The following is an 18,834-nucleotide window of genomic DNA, read 5'->3' as shown; positions in this document are numbered from 1 at the left end:
TTTATGTCAAATTTATACACCTTTTTTTAAAAAAAACAAAACCTTTGTAATGAAGAACAGAGAATGAGCTTTTGTTGTTCCACCATGTTAATTTAAAAAGAATAATGAAAGCAATGCTATAAATCTTGTTTGTGTTTTATAACTGCTGTTGTCTTCTAATGTTTGTTTGTGTGTAATTTCATGTGCAAGAAAAAAGATTATTGACTTTTATGGTCAAGATAGATGGGGCGAAGAAAATTTGCAAAAAATCATTTACTACAAAATCTCAATAAAGAACATCGTCTGTGATTATTTAGCGTCAAATATTATTTGCGCAAATTTTATCTTAAAAAAAAAACAGTTCGAATCCAAATAGACAGTTTTTTGGGCAGGGACACAACAGTTTAAAATTCAATGATGTTTACAATATTACATGCTAAAGCAATGATCTATGTGCATTTTTTAAACAATTAAGACATTCTAAATTAGCGTTTCAGCCTGTTGATGTTGTTTTTTTATGTGTATTTTTTGTGTTGGCATTACTTTTTTGACTTATGCAAAACAATTGTGAATGTGCTTTGTCTATATGATCCGATGGTTTTCTTACAATTTGTTGTTGTTTAAGTTTTTTTTTTTAGTTTTTGTTTCACTTGTTGTACAATTTCAGTTTGGTTTTTCTCTTTTTTTTCTCTCTTTTTCCATCTAGAATTTGTTCTTAGTCATATATTTCATTCCATAATACCAATATTCGACACAAAAGAAACACTATGTTTCACATAAAATTTGATTTAAATCATTGTTTGTTTTCAAACGAAAATTTTAATTGGTTTTGTCTGTTGTTGTTGATGCAACTGGTACAAAATGTATCATCAATATAATTTATATCAATCCAATGGTCGTTCAATTGGTGCGTATGAGTTGTGTGTATGATTTATGTTCTGATGTTGCTGTTGCTGTTGTTGTTGCTGTTGTTGTTTTTCTATCGCTATCTTCGAAGACCATTCGGTGGTTGTAAATTGGTTGAATGCATTAATTCGAGCTCAACGAGCAACGGAAAATGATCGGATGGTATGTGTGGATGTGGACAGCCGACAACTTTACTCTCACGCAACCATTCATTGGACAATGGACCAAGCAAACCAAGTGGCACCATTCCGTTCTTTGAATAGAAAATATAGTCAATGATACCTTTAAAGTCGAATGTATAATTGGTGTACGGCATGATGTCTTCACTGTATGCGGATGCCAATTTAAATGGATGCGTAAATTCGTTTAATGAATCGGCACCGAGTAATCGTTGCAAACAGGATTTGTAGCCGAGCTCTTTAAAATCTTGATGATCCATTGATACACGGCCCGAACTCAAAAATTCAATAACACCCGAATCCGGCAATGAATTAAAATCACCACACAACAATAATTGAACATTGTTCGCGTCATATTTATGCGGTGAACGAAGGCTATGATTTAAATCATCCAATATCGTTTTTAGTTCGTTGCTCAACATCATCGTTTGAATAAGTTTGACATCACAAAATTCTGGATCCCAATGAATGTGAGCGGTACAAACAAGTATCGGTTGCGTGATATGTGCTTCCTCTGGTTTTAGACCATCCCATGCGGATTCTTTGATTTTGAGCAAAGCGGCCAAACCGATGTTATCTTTTGGCATCACGCGATTCAACATATTATCAGATCCTTCAGCATTTGCCATAGCAAGTTGATTGAACTCGATTAAATGATCTTTGATCAGGGTAAACCTGAAAAAAATAGTTTACGATACAAGAGAAACGGTTACAGTTTGTTCACAAAGAGTTCAAAAATATTCGGTCGGTTTATTGACTTACTTTGCTGCACGGAAAAAAATTGCACAACCATCAACATATTTGCGCTCATTTTCACCCATCGTTTTTGCTCGTGATTTCGGTGAAAAAATGCCATCGTATCCATCATTTTTCAACTCAATTTTAAAGAAATTATAGAATTGATCCGTTTCAATCTCCTGCAAACTAATTATGTCGGCTGAATAATGACGGATCTCATCCAAAATCGCCTGAACAAAGGAGAGAACAATTAACATGTTTTCAATCGATTTCAATAAAATTAGCTTACTTTTTTCCGGTACTCCCAACTTAACGCCCAACTCGGACAATATCCATACATTTGTCGGGTGGCATATTTATCACACAAGACGTTATAACACATCACCGTAAATATGACTATAAGTAGATAATAAAATGTTCAGATAAAATTTGTTATAAAATGACAAACAAGTAAAACAGCGCTTACATGCCGGTCTAGTTCGATTTGGTCTGGCAAGTGGAATCCAAGGCCGTTGAGGTGGTGGAACATTCATCGTCGCTGAAAGATTCATGATTCGAACGATTAGACACGTAAAACATTCCATTTTAAATTAAAAATACAGGGATTTCCCTGTAAGTCTATTTGAAAACTTACACGGTAGATGATCGAGTAAGAACGTTAACAATTTTTGCGTTCCATTCGGCTCATTGTAGATTGATATAAGTTCTTTGTTTAATGGATTTCCATGTAGTCCCAAAATGTGAATGTGAAACAATTTACCGATTTCATTCGGTAAAACCCGCAGTAAATTGTTATTAAGCAGCAATTCTCTATTGACACAAGACAAAAAGAAAGAAAATAAAACAACAACAATACAAATACGAAGTGAATATTGAAAGAAGTCAATATGTCTGCGTATACGTACCTCAGGTGGATTAACTCGCCTAGTTCTGCCGGTAAACTTCTCAATTTATTACTGGATAGATCCAATGTACGTAAATTGATTAATTGACCAATGTCGCTAGGAAGTCGTAGTAAATTGTTATCGTTAAGATATAACGCTGTCAAATGTTCGAATTGCCATAGAGTGGGACTGACATTGCGTACATTGCCTACATAATTTTTTTCGTTGTTTTTGAAGAAGAAAAAGAAATGACGAACAAATGTAAACCAGATAAGATATATTGGCAGACAGCACACAAAGCAAACACATGTGCATGCAATTATTGCGTTGACAAGTGTATTAATAAAAAGAAAAATTCAGTTTTTTTTACCAGTTATTTCAACACCAGTCCAGTTGGACTTTCGTCCTGCAGCCACATCCTCTTGTGACATAAAGATTTGTTGCCTCCGATTGTTACTACTTTCATATCTGTCTTTATTACGAGACATCTTATAGATATTTCCTATAATTATGAAATGAAGAGAGAGAAAAAACAGCATGTTGCACACACACAAAATGTCAGCCGATGTTATTATAAAATTGTATAGAAATTGAATTGAAAATCATTTTCAAAAACAAAACAGAAAAACTTATCGAACTAAACAAATCATACATATCAAATGGTGGTTGGATCAAAATCAAAACAATTTTTAAGCACCGGTTTTGTTTCGCATCTGATTTCATGACAACGTGCTATTTAGTGGTTATGCATAAAAATGAAAATCGCCGAGACTATTTCGCGCTTTCATACCCTTACCAAGTTCCTAACAGCGAGATAGCAGAGGAAAAGGGTTGAGCCAAAGTCTTAAAATTTTAACCAAATAATTTTTATCAGGCATTTTATCGGAAAGTATTGGCTTTGAAATCGAAAAAGTGCTATTTGCAATTCCCATTTTTATTCACATTCAATTATTTAAAAGTGAATTCCATTTAAAAGATAAATTCGAATGAAATGTAATTTTTTTCTTCTTCAATGAATTGGGTTACATCTGTTAAATGGATTCTTGTATGACTTTATTGGAAATTACATTCAATTTAAATTTGAACTCTAACTGATTTATTCAAAAATCTAATTCGACAAAACAAAAAAGAAAACATTGACAGAAGAAATGTTTATGTGGTATTTTTAAAACATATTTGTCACTTTGGGTCAAATGCTAAACAAAACTTGGTTTTTTATTTTCGAGCGAACAAAAAAAATTATTGGAAACAAAACAAAACACAAAATTTTAATGAGCTTAAGCTACTTTATGATTAATGCAATGAAAATAACCTTTCATTTTTTTGTCTGCCATTACACACAGAAGTCATCCAGGTTTGGATGTCAATGTTCTTGCTTCTTTTTTTCTTTTTTTTCGGAATACAAATACACTCACACAAAACACAACACTATTTTTCGATTTTGGTTCAAACGGTTTATGATTTGATTATTAAATGTGTTTCTTTTTCGCTGTTGCTGTTTGTTTATTTGTTTTCACGTCGGAATTCGTGGATGTTGATGAATGCTGGTGTTATTGTTGTTTGGTGAATGCTCATCGGTGCAATGAGCTCTCTAATTGCTATTCACTTCAAATTAATTGATTAGTTAGACGAGCAAACGCACAAAAAGCTACACAAACTGTTGATGTTTAAATCTTAGTTTGTAAAATACATACAGATAGAAAGGGAGAGAAAAAAAGATAGAAAATAAAAATCGGATTAGCGCAAGGTTGCAGTTTAAATCACTGATCAACACACTATCAATATATTTAATTAAGCAAAAGCATTTCATGTCTTCATCTCAAAGGTTGTTTAGGACCATTTCTTTAGTTATCTTTTATCAATATTCAGATTGTTATGGACAAAAATACAAAATAAAATAATTACATAGACAAAAAATTACACAAAATAATGTTTTGTACATAGTCACTTTGCGCGAAACATATATATAACAAAATTAGAAGAAAAAAAAAATAATAATCCAAAAACATTGCGACTCCATTCTCATCTTTCTTTATTTTTTATAATTTTTTATTGGTCATGACAAGCGCGCACACTGAAAGCGATAGAGCGAGAGCTGAATAGCCAAACAACAAAAATGCAACAAACAAAATTCAAAGAGAGATGAGCATCAGCGCAAATGGCACAAAATTCTCTGTTTTTTTTAAATATCGTCATCTTCTTCAGAGAAGAAAATCATAAATTCCACTCAGAATGAGAGAAATACACAAAACATTTCGATTATGCATGAACATTTTTTTTACCTCCATAAAAACACAAATTGGCAAATATTGCGCTTAAACTGTCCTTTGTTCTTCCTTCAGCTTATGGGCGAGCAACAACAAAAAAATCAATCCTATATTTCTATTATTCGAATATTGTTTTATATGCTAATTTATACAAATGTTATTTAGTTTGATTTTTTTTTATATTGTAGAACGTAAATTGAAATGTGAAAATAATATAAATCTGCTTGATATGGGAGTAAATGTGTAACTAAGTGTGTTTGTATAACGTGTGTATACTAAACTTTCTACTGTAGCATTTGCGCTTGATTTTTTTTTCTTTTCGTCGCTTTCAATATAGTCCACCGTCGGTAGTTCAACACTAGACAGCACAGTCTCAATGTGGTGGTAATATAAAAAAAATACGTTTAATGACCATATATCAACGCGATATGAGAACACATCCATTTCAACCCTATCGGTAAAATTCGAATTTATCGAAAACACTTACACAAATGTACTTAAAATTATTGAATTTTTCGATTTCTTGAACTGATGTGTGTACAGTGAAAATAAAATGGAATGGAAAACATCAATTCGAATATGAATAGATGAGCTACATTCAAATATCCAACATTATTTAACTGAATAAATTTTGAATTGGCGGGAAATGATCAATGAAAATATACCGTAACCATGGCACTTGTTTCAAAACACTTTGACAACAACAAAGTGCAAATACCGTTCTTATCATTTATCATATCCAACTAGAAGTTGATTATTGGAAGAATAAAAAATTCTGGTACGGAAATTGTGCGATAATCTGTTAGTGAAGGCAACAATGTCCTTTTCGATAAATCCTGCATTTTCGTTTAGTTTAAATCGGATTTTAGTTGGTAGCGTAAAATTTGGTAAATACGATGGCATTCATGTGTGCCTTACTGCCGTTACAAGCACTGACAAAGTCATTTTACATAATCCGTATAAAAAATTAAGCGAATCGAATAATCGATTATCATGGGCTGAGATGAGCAGTGATATAGCTGTATTAAATTTTAATCAAGAGATTCGTGCCATTGAAACTGGTTGTTTATCTAGTGATCCAAAGGATATTTTGGTCATTGCAAGTCCAACACAACTTTTGGGTAAAATCTTTGCGCTTCGATGTTTTTGAATTGAAGCCGAACGATTTTTGAGCAATTGTTAATCATTTCATTTCTTTGTTTAGCCTATCACGTCGATAACAACAGAGATTTATTTTATAAGGAGATTTTAGAGGGTATTTTTATCATTTTAATTGGAAAAGTGTGCTCATTTGAAAATCCATTAGTCATTGTTGGCGGCAACCGTAAGTTATTTTTCAAATTTGCATCGAAAACATTTCTTATAGTTTACGACTTTTTTTTAGAATACATTCGCGGCTATGATATGGATGGAAATGAAAAACTCTGGATTGTTACCAGTGGAAATGTGAATACATTGGCTTTGGTGGATTTTAATAATGATGGCAAAAATGAAGTAATTTTTTTTTAATTATAAAAATCATTTGAAATTTGTGTTTACTATGATTTTTTTTTCAACTTTTAGATTGTTTGCGGCTGTGATAATGGAACTATTAAAATTTACCAGAACGATTCTCTATTATCCGAATTTTTTGAAAATTCCAGTGTCATTCAAGTCTCAAGAATTGGTTCGTTTCATGTGATTAACATGTTTTTCTTTGGTTTCGATTGATACCTATTTTCAAATATTTCTGCAATAGATTTGAGTAGTCTGTTGGCATATTCATTGAATGACGGCACGGTTGGTGTTTATAACGAAGGAATTCGTCTGTGGCGTATAAAGGTTACATTTTTATTTAATTGATCAAGTATAAATTTAAAAACGAAAAAAAATCGTTCATAGTCAAAATCAAAGGGTTTATCGATGTCATGTTTCGATCTATTGGGCACTGGATCTCTTCAATTGATCATTGGCTGGGAATCTGGAAAGGTAATGTGTTGAAAATTAGTTTTCGAATATTTAAAGCGATCCGGTTTTTTAATCATTTTTCAGGTTGACATAAGAGACATTGCGACTGGTGAAAGTTTATTTAAACTATCGTTAAATCAAATGGTAATATCTGTTATGCAAGCTGATTACCGTGGAAGAGGCGTGAATGATCTAATTATATGTACTAGAAATGGTGATGTTAAGGGATACGAACGATCTAAAATCAATTTACAATCAATCAAGCAAATGGATCACAGTGAACTGAACTCATTGATGACAACGAAAAAAAATTTAATGCTTGAACTGTCCCAATATCAATCGAATACAAAAATCAACAAAGAGCACTCGGAGTAAGTTGCTTAATGCTTCATTCACTTGAAAAGGGGACAAATTTTACTCGAGATAAACGAAAAACCTTTGTGAAAATCATGACTAAAATAATCCATGTTACAGAAATGAAGATCTACGAATTTTGGCCTCCGATGAATTTGGAGTTATTCCGGCTAGTACTCGACTACAAGTTGCATTATCTACTATAGCAAGCGGTGATAAAAGGGTTCGATTCGTAATTTTGATATGATTATTTAAAACAATTCCCACAATTAAACGTTTTCCATTCCAGTTGCATATTGAATTGAGTGTATGCACCAACAATGACACAATCATCAAAGCATTGATAATCTTTTCGGAGGGAATTTTTGAGGGTGAAACATTGATTGCCTACTCATATTCTAGACCAACATCCAGAATCGTTCTCCCGTTTATTACACCAAAAAACATTGTCTATGATATTCATTTGAAGGTTGTTTGCATCTTAAACATGAACGTTTTTTATCAAATCAACAATTAAATTGTGGACCACTTTTTTTAACAGATTTTGGTTGGGTTTGAGCACAGCAAACAATTTCATGTGTTTGAATTAACGAGACAATTGCCAAAGTTTTCAATGTATGCGGTTATTGATGATTTCAATCCATCTGTACATCTACATTTTCCGATTAAAATTGATGAAACAACTAGCTACGTTTCATTTAAATTAAACGAACGTTATCAGAGACTCTGCTTATGGATTAATCAGGTGAATTTTCGTAATTATTTTACTGTAATGTAACAAATATCAACTAATTTCTAACTTTTTCTCAACTAATAATTTGTGTTTATGCTTTAAATTCCAGAATTTTTTGTTACCAATCGATATTGAGCCAGAACATATAACCGGATTGGATGACATTCGATTGTCATTAATTAGTGTATATGATAAAAGCCCTGTGATTATTTGGTTTTCAGATAAAAACGAATCGAAAATTCTAACCGAAAACATGGATTTGGCCGGCGATTTAATTCATTCGTTGGCCACATTTTTGAATATTGAAGATTTAAAGGTGAAACGAAAACAGAATTGGCAATATGTTCAAATTAAATCATACATTTATTTTCAGACAACTGCTTGTTTTCCCAATATTACAAGTCGTCTCAATCAATACTATGAACGAATCAGCGGCTTTGAAACGACCTACACCAATTTGATATTGGATGTGGCACATAAGAAATACATTGCCAAAAATTTACTCATTCAAGCAGAGGATGCTCGTCTTTACAATGAGTACGGCTTCGAAAAATTTCATTTAAAAAAAAAAGAATATTTCAATATTTTCTGGGTTGACAACATTTCAGAAATGATCTGACTGGAATTTACACAAATCTCAATCGTCTAAATGAAGATATGGCAAGTTCCTTTAAAATTCGTCAGCAGAATTTTGTTGAAATGCAAAAAAATTTGGATGGTGTTAATTCGGTATTGAAATCATCGATACGACTTCGTGGTAATTGATTTAAAACGAAAAAAAAAAAATGAATGGAAATTCAATTGGTGAAAATTTAATTAACTCAGGTTCAATATGTGCCTTTTTCCTCTTTTTTTCTCTCTTCAAGTGGGAAAGTATGCGGCTAAAATGATGCCGTTGTTCAAGATAGCGGTGAAAAATAAAAATGTTCAAGCGATTGTACGAATCATCGAGCAAGGAGAGAATTAAAGTATTTTCCATCAACAATGTTTATCCTTATCTGCGGTTTTCAACGTGAAGTCTGACTGTGTTTGCCGAATTCGGTGAAATGGCGAAAAATCATCGTCGATGGCATCGTGCATATCCTCTCACTATTTTTTTATCGTGCCATCTCTTTTCCACAACTGGATACAGATTTTCTCTTGGCCCCGCCACATACCACACTCTCAATAAGATTATGCGCGAGTCATACATCGGAATACGTATGATTACATGCGCCACACATCAAAATGTCAACAAAAATGTTTCAATTTACGAACCGTGTATATGCCAGAAATCAAAAAGCGATGCAGTTCCCGAAAACGTCACATTCCCGTTTCGTTTTCTAATTGTTTGTTTTGTTGAAATGTTTCTACATTCATTTTTTTCCACACTCTCACATTCACCGCGAGATGAATTACAGTTTGCCAAGTGTGCGCAACATATAAACTAGATGAATTTAAGCTTTTAATTTGTAATATCTATTTGAATGTATGAAAAAGGTGAAAATTTCGTTTAAAATAAAGTGTTTCAAAAAAAGAATGAAATAAATTGTAATTTGGCAAATTAAAAATAAATTTCAATGACTGTGATTTTTAAGCAAAATGTGAAGTAGGCAAAACGGAATGAAAGTGGGCTGATATTGTTGGCAATTACTGTTTTATGGGCGAGCTTTTTTCGTGGAATTTTTTTTCTACTTTTACCATTGATTTGGCGAAAGAGTGACCAAACAAACATAAATTATCATTCTGTTTTATGTGTAAATAAGTTATAAAATTTGATCAATATTCTTTCGCAATTTATGTTTTCGTTGTCTCGAACATTCATCGTTTTGTGTGTGTGCTTCTTTTATGTTTAATCAGTATTTTCATTTGGGCTGATGGCATAAGTATTTCGAAATCGATTTTTTTGGTTTTCAAATTTGAAAAACTCATCTGTTTTATTGATTCATTTCATGCATTATTTTTCATCGGCTGGACTTTTGCACAACGATAAAATGACTTCTACAGGAATTGCAATTGCATTCATCATCGATGCGATGTGAATGGTGATGCTATCCGAAAAAGAATATGTAAAACGAAGTGAAGAATTGAATGAGATTCGTTTAGTGTTGTGATTGTATTTTGTGTAGAGAGAGAAGGATAACCGAACGTGCAGCGGCTTTATAAATGACAAATCTGAATGATAATGTTGGATTCTGGGACTCGGTTTTAATTGAAAATTTAACCGAGGAAACATTCATTTCCAACATTTATCAGCGATACAAACGGGGTCTTATTTATGTACGTCACAAATACACACATATTATAGAAAGAAATATAGATAAATTGACTTTACTTTTGAAAAACTCTTTTAGACATATATTGGTGCCTTTCTCGTTGCCATCAATCCATATAAGGCGATTGCAAACTATTCCACAGACACAATCCAATGTTATGCTAAATCAAACTATTTCAAATTACCACCACATATGTGAGTATATAGTGATTGTATTGTGCGAGAGTTTTTATTGTTTATTTAACAAATTTTAGCTACGGTATCACAAATGCCTCTTATCGCAGCTTGCAGGATCAAAATGAGAATCAATGTATGTGCATTTTGGGCGAAAATGGAAGTGGCAAAACTGAAAGTGCCCGAATCATTTTACATTTTCTTTCCAACGTACATTCCGATCATACGTTGAGCGGTAAAAAAATTCTTCACAATCAAAATAGTACACGATTGATGCGATGCAAAAGTCTGGCTTCATATCCAAAATACGAATCGTTAGTGGACGGTTCGTGTCGCTCTAAAAAGCGCGACTCAATTAAATTTGCACGAAAAGCACATGTAAGTGTAGTAAGACTGATTGAATGTGTTCATAGTTAAATTTGATTGGGTTTTTTTTTTCTGTCTCTTATCGAACCAATTGCCCAGAAATCGTCGGGAACTGTTGAATTTGATCTTCGAAATCAATACAAGAGCTTAGACGATGTTTCGCTCAACAGCATTTGTGATGACAACAAATGGAATCCGAAAATTTCCCGTTCGGTGTCATCAGCAATTAATACGCCGAAGGCAAAATGTTCCGTTGATCAAATCAATTGTGATGAAAAACGTCGATGGAGCGCCGTTGAATCGAAGGCTTTACAATGTGATAGAACGCCGACAAGAAAAAAAAACTTTGTTGTCATGAAAAAAGATCTACAATGCGATAAATGCGGTTATATTAAGTCAATTTGTGATGATAACAATGATGATGGCATAACCGGCGGCAGTGGCATCAGCAACACCAGCACCGGAAACAACAACACTAAAACCAACAATCGATGTTCAAAGGGTACGTCGTGCCATTTAAGCGATGAACATTTTAGTACCAATTATTTTAAGGATAATGCCACAATAAAATGTACAAACTATAAACTAAAATCCGGATCAACGTATTCGCTGAGTCGATCATCGTCATTTATTAATTCATCCGATATTCATTTAACGATACGAAGACGCATTGTTTACGCTCAAGTTCTGTTGGAAGCATTTGGAAATGCATCAATACCACTTAATAGCAATTCAAGCCGATTTGTAAGTCAATCGATTTTCATATTAAAAACAATGTAACGAACAACGATATCAATGTCATGTGCATTTTTTAGGGAAATTTTTTCGACATTGAACTCGATTTCAAAGGAGATCCACTTGCAGCTCACATTAATTGCTGTAAGTCGTTTTTCTGCAAATTTATAAAAATCCATTGTTCATTTTCTTATTTTTCCAATCGTTTGATTTCAGATATGATTGAAAAGGTATATCGCTCGCTTTTTTCCTGATAAATTCATGGTGAACGTGAATAGTTTTATTCACTTTTTTAAATTAAATTTCATGTAGTGGCGTGTAACAGATCGTTTGTACGGTGAACGAAACTTCCATATATTTTATCAACTGCTATGCGGTGCAGATATTGCATTTCTAAGTAAGATTCTCTACTAATAATCATCAATTTTGATTCAAAATCTTGTCTAATTGCAAATGGTGGTGCTTTTATTTTTTGTCACATAGAATATATCAAACTTCAAAGAAATAGTGAGAAGTATGCACTTTTGAAAAATGATCCAGCTACAAATACCGATCGAGAAGATTTTGCCTATACGAAAAAAGCGCTTGACGTTATTGGTCTCACTTCGGATGAAATCCTTAGCATATTTAAAATGGTCTCAATTATTCTTAAGTTAGGTAACAATTATTTGTTTGGTTTGATTTGAATCAAGTGTTACAATGCAATTTCTCGTTTCACTTAGGAAATCTGATTTTTATACCAACAACAAATATTGATGGAAGTGGAGGGTGTGAAATAACTAATGATTATGGCAAGTTTAGTGGCCAACACAACATTACTTAAAACATTTAATGGCGATGTGTAATTTGAATGTAATTTATTTTATAGAAGTCATTGAAATAGCCGAAATTGCTCAATTGAATCCGAATATTTTGATGAATTGTTTGACAAAAGGTGATCATAATTGGCGCTACAATGATTCTGATTCGGATCTCGATGCGTTGAGTGCGTCACGTATTCGAAATGCGATGTGTAGAACCATTTATGGTCGTCTATTTACTTGGATCGCTGGAAAAATTAATGAATCACTCAAGGTAAAATTGGTTCAATCAAAAGCTCAACGAAACACAAATTAAAATTACATGAAAGTTCTTTATAATTTCTTTCTTTTTTTTCTTGTTAAATTTATAGATAAAGCATGGATCGCTACATGGGAAAAACTTTGGAATACTGGACTTTTTCGGTTTCGAAATAAATAAAACAAATCGTTTTGAGCAATTAGTTAATAATTACTGTAGTGAGCGATTGCATCAAGTAAGTGTAGTCATATAACAACACCATATCAATAATCATGAATATATTTCAGACAGAGTTCTTTTTTCTCTTCTCTTTTTCGTGGAGCACAGAGTTTTCTTCAGAATATTTTTAAAAATCAACAGGAAATTTACCTCAAAGAGGGTCTTGATTGGAACAAAATCGATTTTTTCGACAATTATGCAATTTGTGATTTAATTGACAAAACAAACTACGGAATATTGAATTTATTAGATGAGCCTCATATCAAATCGGATGAAGCATTTTTGCTACGTGTACAACAATGCTGTGCTGGTAATCCAAATTTTTTACCCGAAGACAATAATATGCTGCGAAAAAGTTTTCAGTAAGTGACTTTTGAATTAACAGAAAATTCATAATACTAAAATAAGCCGGTCACAATACAAAATGTTCAAAATTAGAAAGCGAATAATTTTCACAATTTTGTAGAATAAGACATTTTGCCGGCCAAGTGAGCTATTCCGCAACTGGCTTCATGGAAAAAAATGCCGATAAAGTACCACGATACATAAGTACCGGTTTGTTTCACAGTAAATTGCCTTTGATGCAAAGCCTATTCCCTGAAGGTAACCAAATGAAAAATTGAACTTTATATTGACATTCGGTGAGCCATTCAACAATTAATGTGAAATTCGTACAATTTTCATTTTTAAATACATGCAGGCAATCCGAATCGTACACATCGTCATCCAGCAAGCATTTCGTCAAACATTCAAATGCAATTGCAATCATTGTTGTCATTGATTAAAGATAGAAAAACGCATTATATTTTTTGTATCAAACCGAATGAATTAAAAAAAGCAAACTTATTTGAATTGCCATTGGTTCAGCATCAAATACGCTATACGAATATTATGCCATTAGTTAACATTTGGAGAATGGGTTACTGTTTCAATTTAAGCCATTTAAACTTTTTAAATCGTTATAAGATACTCAGCCCCGAAACGTGGCCATTTTATCAAATTGGTAGTGTGATTGAGGGCATCGCAACAATTATAAGAGAATTGCCATTGCCATCGGCCGAATTCATTTTGGGAACAACGAAAGTTTTTATGCGCAGCCCACGAACAGTTATGTATTTATATTCCATTATATATATAATATATATTACATGATTATGCTGTTATAATAAAATGCGGGCGGTAAATTGAATGTATTTTCCAATGATATAATAATGTGGTTTTATGGTTTGCTGCAGGTTTTCGAAATGGAAGAGTTTCGACGAAATCGATTGAATGAATTGATTGTGATAATCCAAACGAAATTTCGATCATATATTCAACGAAAACGATTTTTACGATTAAAGCACTGCCAAATTACTATTGCCCGCACATGGAGAGCACAACGAGTAAGTATTATACATCACCCTTATACTGCAATATCAATCTAATCACGTATAATCCCGATACAATGTAAGCGATAAGCACTTTACTATCTAATTTTTGTGCCCATCCAACTGTAAATAACCTACCACTGAAATCTTTTTATTTTGTTTTTTCCACCATGATACTCATTGATTGTTTCTCTCGGTTACACTTTCAATCGCGATGTTCGAACAAAACAATCAAACAAAGCAAAAAAAATGCATGTAACGAAGTAGAGCATGTTCTTTTTTCTATCTCTCCTCTATCAATAGGATTGTCGAATCGATGTATTAAACGCTGGTAGAAGACATGTTTGGCAAATTTCTGCAGCTGTAAGTGACCAAAAAAAGCTCCAGTTCTATGTTGGTTTTCTTTGCTTTATTAAATTCACGTTCACGTTATTCTATCATGCAAGCTTTTTTTCGTTTTTATTTTTCGACAATCATTCTCCCATATTTTCGATGTGTATCTTTTTGCCAAAAATTCAATTGAACGATCTTTTCAAATGACTAGGCAAACTCTCAATTTATTTCTGTGCAATTTTATTAGGCCAAAGAGAAACAGCGAATGTTAAGATATCGAAAAATGTCGAAATGGGCCGTGAATATCATTGAAAACTATTATATTAGACGAAAGGTTAGTAGTTATTTGTACAATTTCGAATCAAAATTTGGTTCATAATGAAATTGAATCGTTACGGAAATTGAATCGTTCTCATTATGAAACTTTATGTTGAAGTTATATTATTCGAAACAAAATATGAGGTAGTTTTTTTAACATCGCAACGATTCAGTCAACAACCGAACAAGTTTCTAAAAATATTTTTGGTTTTCAGAAACGCCAATTTTTAATGACACTCATGCTAAGGTTACCGTCAACAAGCTACAGCCCGATAAGCAATGAATGGATTACTGCACCACCGTATTTAGCCGAAACATCATGTCTGTTGCGGAGCATTTTTCATAAATGGCGTGTAAGTTGTTTTTTGCTTTCTTATGCTAATCACAATCAGCTTGATGAAATGAAAATACCCGTTTTAATTAGTGTTACAAATATCGACGAATGTACGATCAAGTGGCACGAAATCGAATGCGTGAAAAACTCACCGCATCAGTACTTTTCAAGAATCGAAAAACATCCTATCCTTTAAGGTAATTTTTTTAACCAGTTTATTTCAGACAATTGAGCTGACTATTTATTTGGAATGAGACGAAATAGCACGCTATTTTGGAACATTTCGATTGTGTGACAACAAATATTTGGAACTCCAACGTTTTATCGCAAATGTAGACATCTAGTATACCAAAATAGAACTCTACATTTGCGGATTGAATAGTCAGCTCAATACATTGTCTGGTTTATATTTGATGATTTTAGTTTCACATTTGTTCGAATGATTTTTTTTTGCAGTATCCCGCATCCATTCCTTGGTGATTATGTACGTTTGCGTCAAAATGTCCAATGGAAAAAATTGTGTATATCTTTAAATGATCAATATATTGTTTTTGCTGATATCGTGAGCAAAATTACACGTTCAACGGGAAAAGTATGTTCAAATCAATAAAAATAATATTATATTTATATTGAAATTAATTCATTTTGTGTCTAAAATAGGTAGCTCCAATCTTAATGGCGCTGTCAACAAATGCAATGTTGTTGCTTGACCAAAGAACACTTCAAATCAAATATCGAATTCCAGCAACCGAAATCTATCGATTGTCTTTGAGCCCATATCACGATAATATAGCTGTGTTTCATATTAAAGACGTAAGCATTTCCAAGTGATTTTTGTGCTGTGTGGATGAACTCAACACAGATAAATTATATATTAATATATTTCACTTTTTTTTGAATACCAATTTTATATTTATTTATTTTTTTTTTTATTTTTTTTATATTTGTTTTTTTTTTTTAATTTTAGTCGGAAATGGGGCGAAAAAAGGGTGACTTTGTCTTTCAAACAGCCCACGTCATTGAAGTGATTACAAAGCTCTTCTTGGTCATTCAAAATGCAACCGGACGACAACCGGAAATTTGTATTGACTCCGAGTAAGTCTCTTTTGGAGAGAATATGAAATGTCCATTAAAACATTGATTTTCATTTTTCAGATTTGATGTGATGTTTAGCAATCAAAGTGTCACACTATCATTCAAATTGTCGGCTGGATTGAATGATGCACATGCGGCACTTCTATCACCACACGTGAAAATCACCCGAAAAAGTGATCGAATGGAAATTGTCATATGATTTGAAATCGTTTTTTGGGCTATACTTTTTTGTAACGAGCCAGCAAGGGTAGAAAGAGAGAGAGAAAGAGTTCAAAAAAGCCAATTTTAGGGCAGAGATCATGTTCTGTTTGATCGTCAAGTGCCAAAAATATTTCAAATATTATAGTGAAATCAAATCAAAACCGTTGCACTTCAAAATGGATAATGAAAGAAATAGAAAGGATTGTTGTTCGTAATCCAAAGCATTTATATTTTTTATCCCAAACTTTTTCTTCTTCTATTAATCCACGAATGATATCAGTTAATTTACCATGATTTTTTCAATTGAAATATTTGAAATACATCAAACCGACTATTATACTCAAGATTTCAATTTACGCACAATATACAAAGGAAAAATTCATCCAATAATTCAGCAAAGCGCTTGTATTTCATACCGATTAATTTTTTTTCCTTCGAATTATTTTTGTAATAAGCCTCTTGATGTCCATCTCACGGTGGCAGTATCATTTCAAAGCTTTGAAATTAAAAAAAAAAAACTTATATAATCTTTATGATTAGTTTTGTTCCACAAGTTTATAAACCGTTACAAAATTTAGAATAAAATCAAGATGCTCGTTTCTTCGATTCAGAAATTATGAGAGAAATTAGGTGCTTTTCATTTCTTCAGACAAGAAAACTAGTGAAATAACAAAAATGTGAGTGACTGTTAAACGATGAAAAATGTAGTAATTTTTCTATGCCTATAAGCATGAAACTTGATGTTCGCTAAAAACCAATAGTATTGGTAACTGAAATTCACACCCGATGAGTAGGTAATTAATGAAACTGTTTAAAAACCATAACCAAAGCACAATTTGCTCAAGCAACAAGCAAGTAATAAAAAAAAAACTATTTATAAATCTAGTAAAATTTTGTCTGTTTGGAAAATCCCAATAAAAAATTATATAGATTTTAATAGATGTTGATTCAATGGTCAGGCAATTAGTACACGTCAATAGAGAGAAAATAATTAATTAAAATACTAGACAATTTTGGTCTCTCTTGAGCACAGATTGACATAATGGAAATATGAATGAAGTAGTTGAAAATCATAGTTGAATCTTAAATATATATATGTCGCAACACACAATCGTTTTTAATAAATAAGAGAGACACCATTTAAGTTACTGAATTTCATAGACTTTACAAAATCATATTACCTGCATGCACGTTAGAAAGTATACACCACCCCAATCAAATTTTTTTGCAAATAAAGTAAATTTAAGAGTTCCAATGGTTTCTTTAGTTAAATACGTATTTATGGTACCATGCAAACTACCTTCATCTACTTGAAATTAGGGAATATTTTAATCGATATATCAATTTAGTTATATTGCAATTGACAATGATATGTAACAACTCTTTACATCCTTGTATAAAATCACTTAAACATAATTTCCTGATGACTGCGGCAGTGCGGCCAGAGGAAAAAAAAAAACACAAGAGCTTAGGAAGTTTCAAAATATTCGCCGATTAAGTTCATGCAAAATGTCAATCAAAGAAATTCGAATTTCAATCAAAAGAGAAAAATATATTGATTTTGTGGTACCTTTTCAAAACTAATATTTATTTATTTTTTTCATAATTCACTGATACATATTCAATTAATAAATTAACATTTTAGTCGATTTGCTTTTTTACCGTGCAATTTCAATTATTAGCAAATATACAATACCTTTGATGTCCTGAAATCAAACGATAACAAATACATAAATCATAGCAACATTTTGTGGAATCGAATTTGAGAAAATCAATAAAAAATGATGAGAAAAAAAGTCCGAGTTTTTTCTTTTTTTTGCTTTTTTTTGCTTGTATAATTCACAATTGTACAATATAGTTTATGATTATGATACATTTGGCAAATTTAGTTCCCACAGAAATGATACAAACATTCGGCTTGTTTTAATGAACATGAAAATATGATTATTTAATTTTATAGGAACAAATTTTAAATTAATATAGAATTTAGTTTATTTATTTTTCCTTTTCAAATTCAGATTTTATTTAATCCAATTTCCAATGTTCATTTGAAATTGTCTTTAAATAAACAATGAACGCATTGTGTTCAAATATTCTTGTCATATTTCGTTGTAACCGTTGTTTTTGTTATGTTGCTGTTAATAATAAATGAGAAAGAAAACAAAGCCTAAGAAACACTATTGAATTGAATCAATCGTCCATTTTTGGCGATGATTGTTTGTCAACGCAACATAAACTCACAACGGTATAAACAATATTCTGAACTCGAGTGAACTTCTTTCGTTATAATGATGTTGTTGCTTCCGACGTTCGCTGTGTTTTGTCGCTGTCGTTTTGTTAGTGTGACGAGTGTTTTGGATAAACATAATATCGCTGTTTGTTTAAAATA

The 18,834-nt window shown here is 32.1% G+C and overlaps 3 protein-coding genes across 9 annotated transcripts; 2 read left to right on the top strand and 1 right to left on the bottom strand.

Moving 5' to 3' along the window:
- Positions 1-283: 283 nt before the first annotated feature.
- LOC116338851 (CCR4-NOT transcription complex subunit 6) lies at positions 284-5,244 on the bottom strand. Of its 2 annotated transcripts, XM_031764363.1 has the most exons (9): positions 4,969-5,243; positions 3,999-4,359; positions 3,057-3,188; positions 2,708-2,894; positions 2,437-2,612; positions 2,269-2,340; positions 2,092-2,198; positions 1,827-2,032; positions 284-1,739 (listed from the first exon to the last, which is right to left on the bottom strand). In XM_031764363.1, exons 2-9 carry the CDS (start codon positions 4,018-4,020, stop codon positions 965-967), a joined length of 1,677 nt encoding a protein of 558 aa, XP_031620223.1. In that variant the 5' UTR covers positions 4,021-4,359; positions 4,969-5,243; the 3' UTR covers positions 284-964. The 2 variants fall into 2 exon arrangements, with proteins under 2 accessions (XP_031620223.1, XP_031620224.1); XM_031764364.1 differs by lacking the exon at positions 3,999-4,359 and having other exon boundaries at positions 4,969-5,244.
- Positions 5,245-5,770: 526 nt separating this feature from the next.
- LOC116338662 (Bardet-Biedl syndrome 2 protein homolog) lies at positions 5,771-8,752 on the top strand. The gene is made up of 13 exons (XM_031764072.1): positions 5,771-6,074; positions 6,158-6,277; positions 6,338-6,447; positions 6,517-6,619; positions 6,692-6,774; positions 6,835-6,921; positions 6,985-7,271; positions 7,375-7,477; positions 7,544-7,723; positions 7,796-7,999; positions 8,097-8,303; positions 8,361-8,524; positions 8,596-8,752. Exons 1-13 carry the CDS (start codon positions 5,771-5,773, stop codon positions 8,750-8,752), a joined length of 2,109 nt encoding a protein of 702 aa, XP_031619932.1.
- A 219-nt stretch (positions 8,753-8,971) lies between these two features.
- LOC116338704 (unconventional myosin-Ia) lies at positions 8,972-18,050 on the top strand. Of its 6 annotated transcripts, none has more exons than XM_031764124.1 (24): positions 8,972-9,455; positions 9,974-10,246; positions 10,321-10,436; positions 10,496-10,793; positions 10,881-11,525; positions 11,597-11,660; positions 11,733-11,746; positions 11,829-11,913; positions 12,000-12,173; positions 12,239-12,307; positions 12,385-12,590; positions 12,688-12,810; positions 12,903-13,156; positions 13,261-13,397; positions 13,495-13,901; positions 14,030-14,179; positions 14,468-14,527; positions 14,745-14,831; positions 15,031-15,168; positions 15,240-15,346; positions 15,606-15,741; positions 15,810-15,962; positions 16,117-16,244; positions 16,305-18,050. In XM_031764124.1, exons 2-24 carry the CDS (start codon positions 10,133-10,135, stop codon positions 16,441-16,443), a joined length of 3,804 nt encoding a protein of 1,267 aa, XP_031619984.1. In that variant the 5' UTR covers positions 8,972-9,455; positions 9,974-10,132; the 3' UTR covers positions 16,444-18,050. The 6 variants fall into 6 exon arrangements, with proteins under 6 accessions (XP_031619984.1, XP_031619981.1, XP_031619980.1 ...); XM_031764121.1 differs by having other exon boundaries at positions 8,972-9,723; XM_031764120.1 differs by having other exon boundaries at positions 8,972-9,799.
- Positions 18,051-18,834: the final 784 nt, after the last annotated feature.

The sequence above is a fragment of the Contarinia nasturtii genome, unplaced genomic scaffold (assembly GCF_009176525.2).
Source record: "Contarinia nasturtii isolate CC-2019 unplaced genomic scaffold, AAFC_CNas_1.1 Cnas_scaffold_414, whole genome shotgun sequence".
In the NCBI taxonomy this organism is placed as follows: Eukaryota; Metazoa; Arthropoda; class Insecta; order Diptera; family Cecidomyiidae; genus Contarinia; species Contarinia nasturtii.
This window is presented reverse-complemented; position numbering and strand designations above follow the sequence as displayed.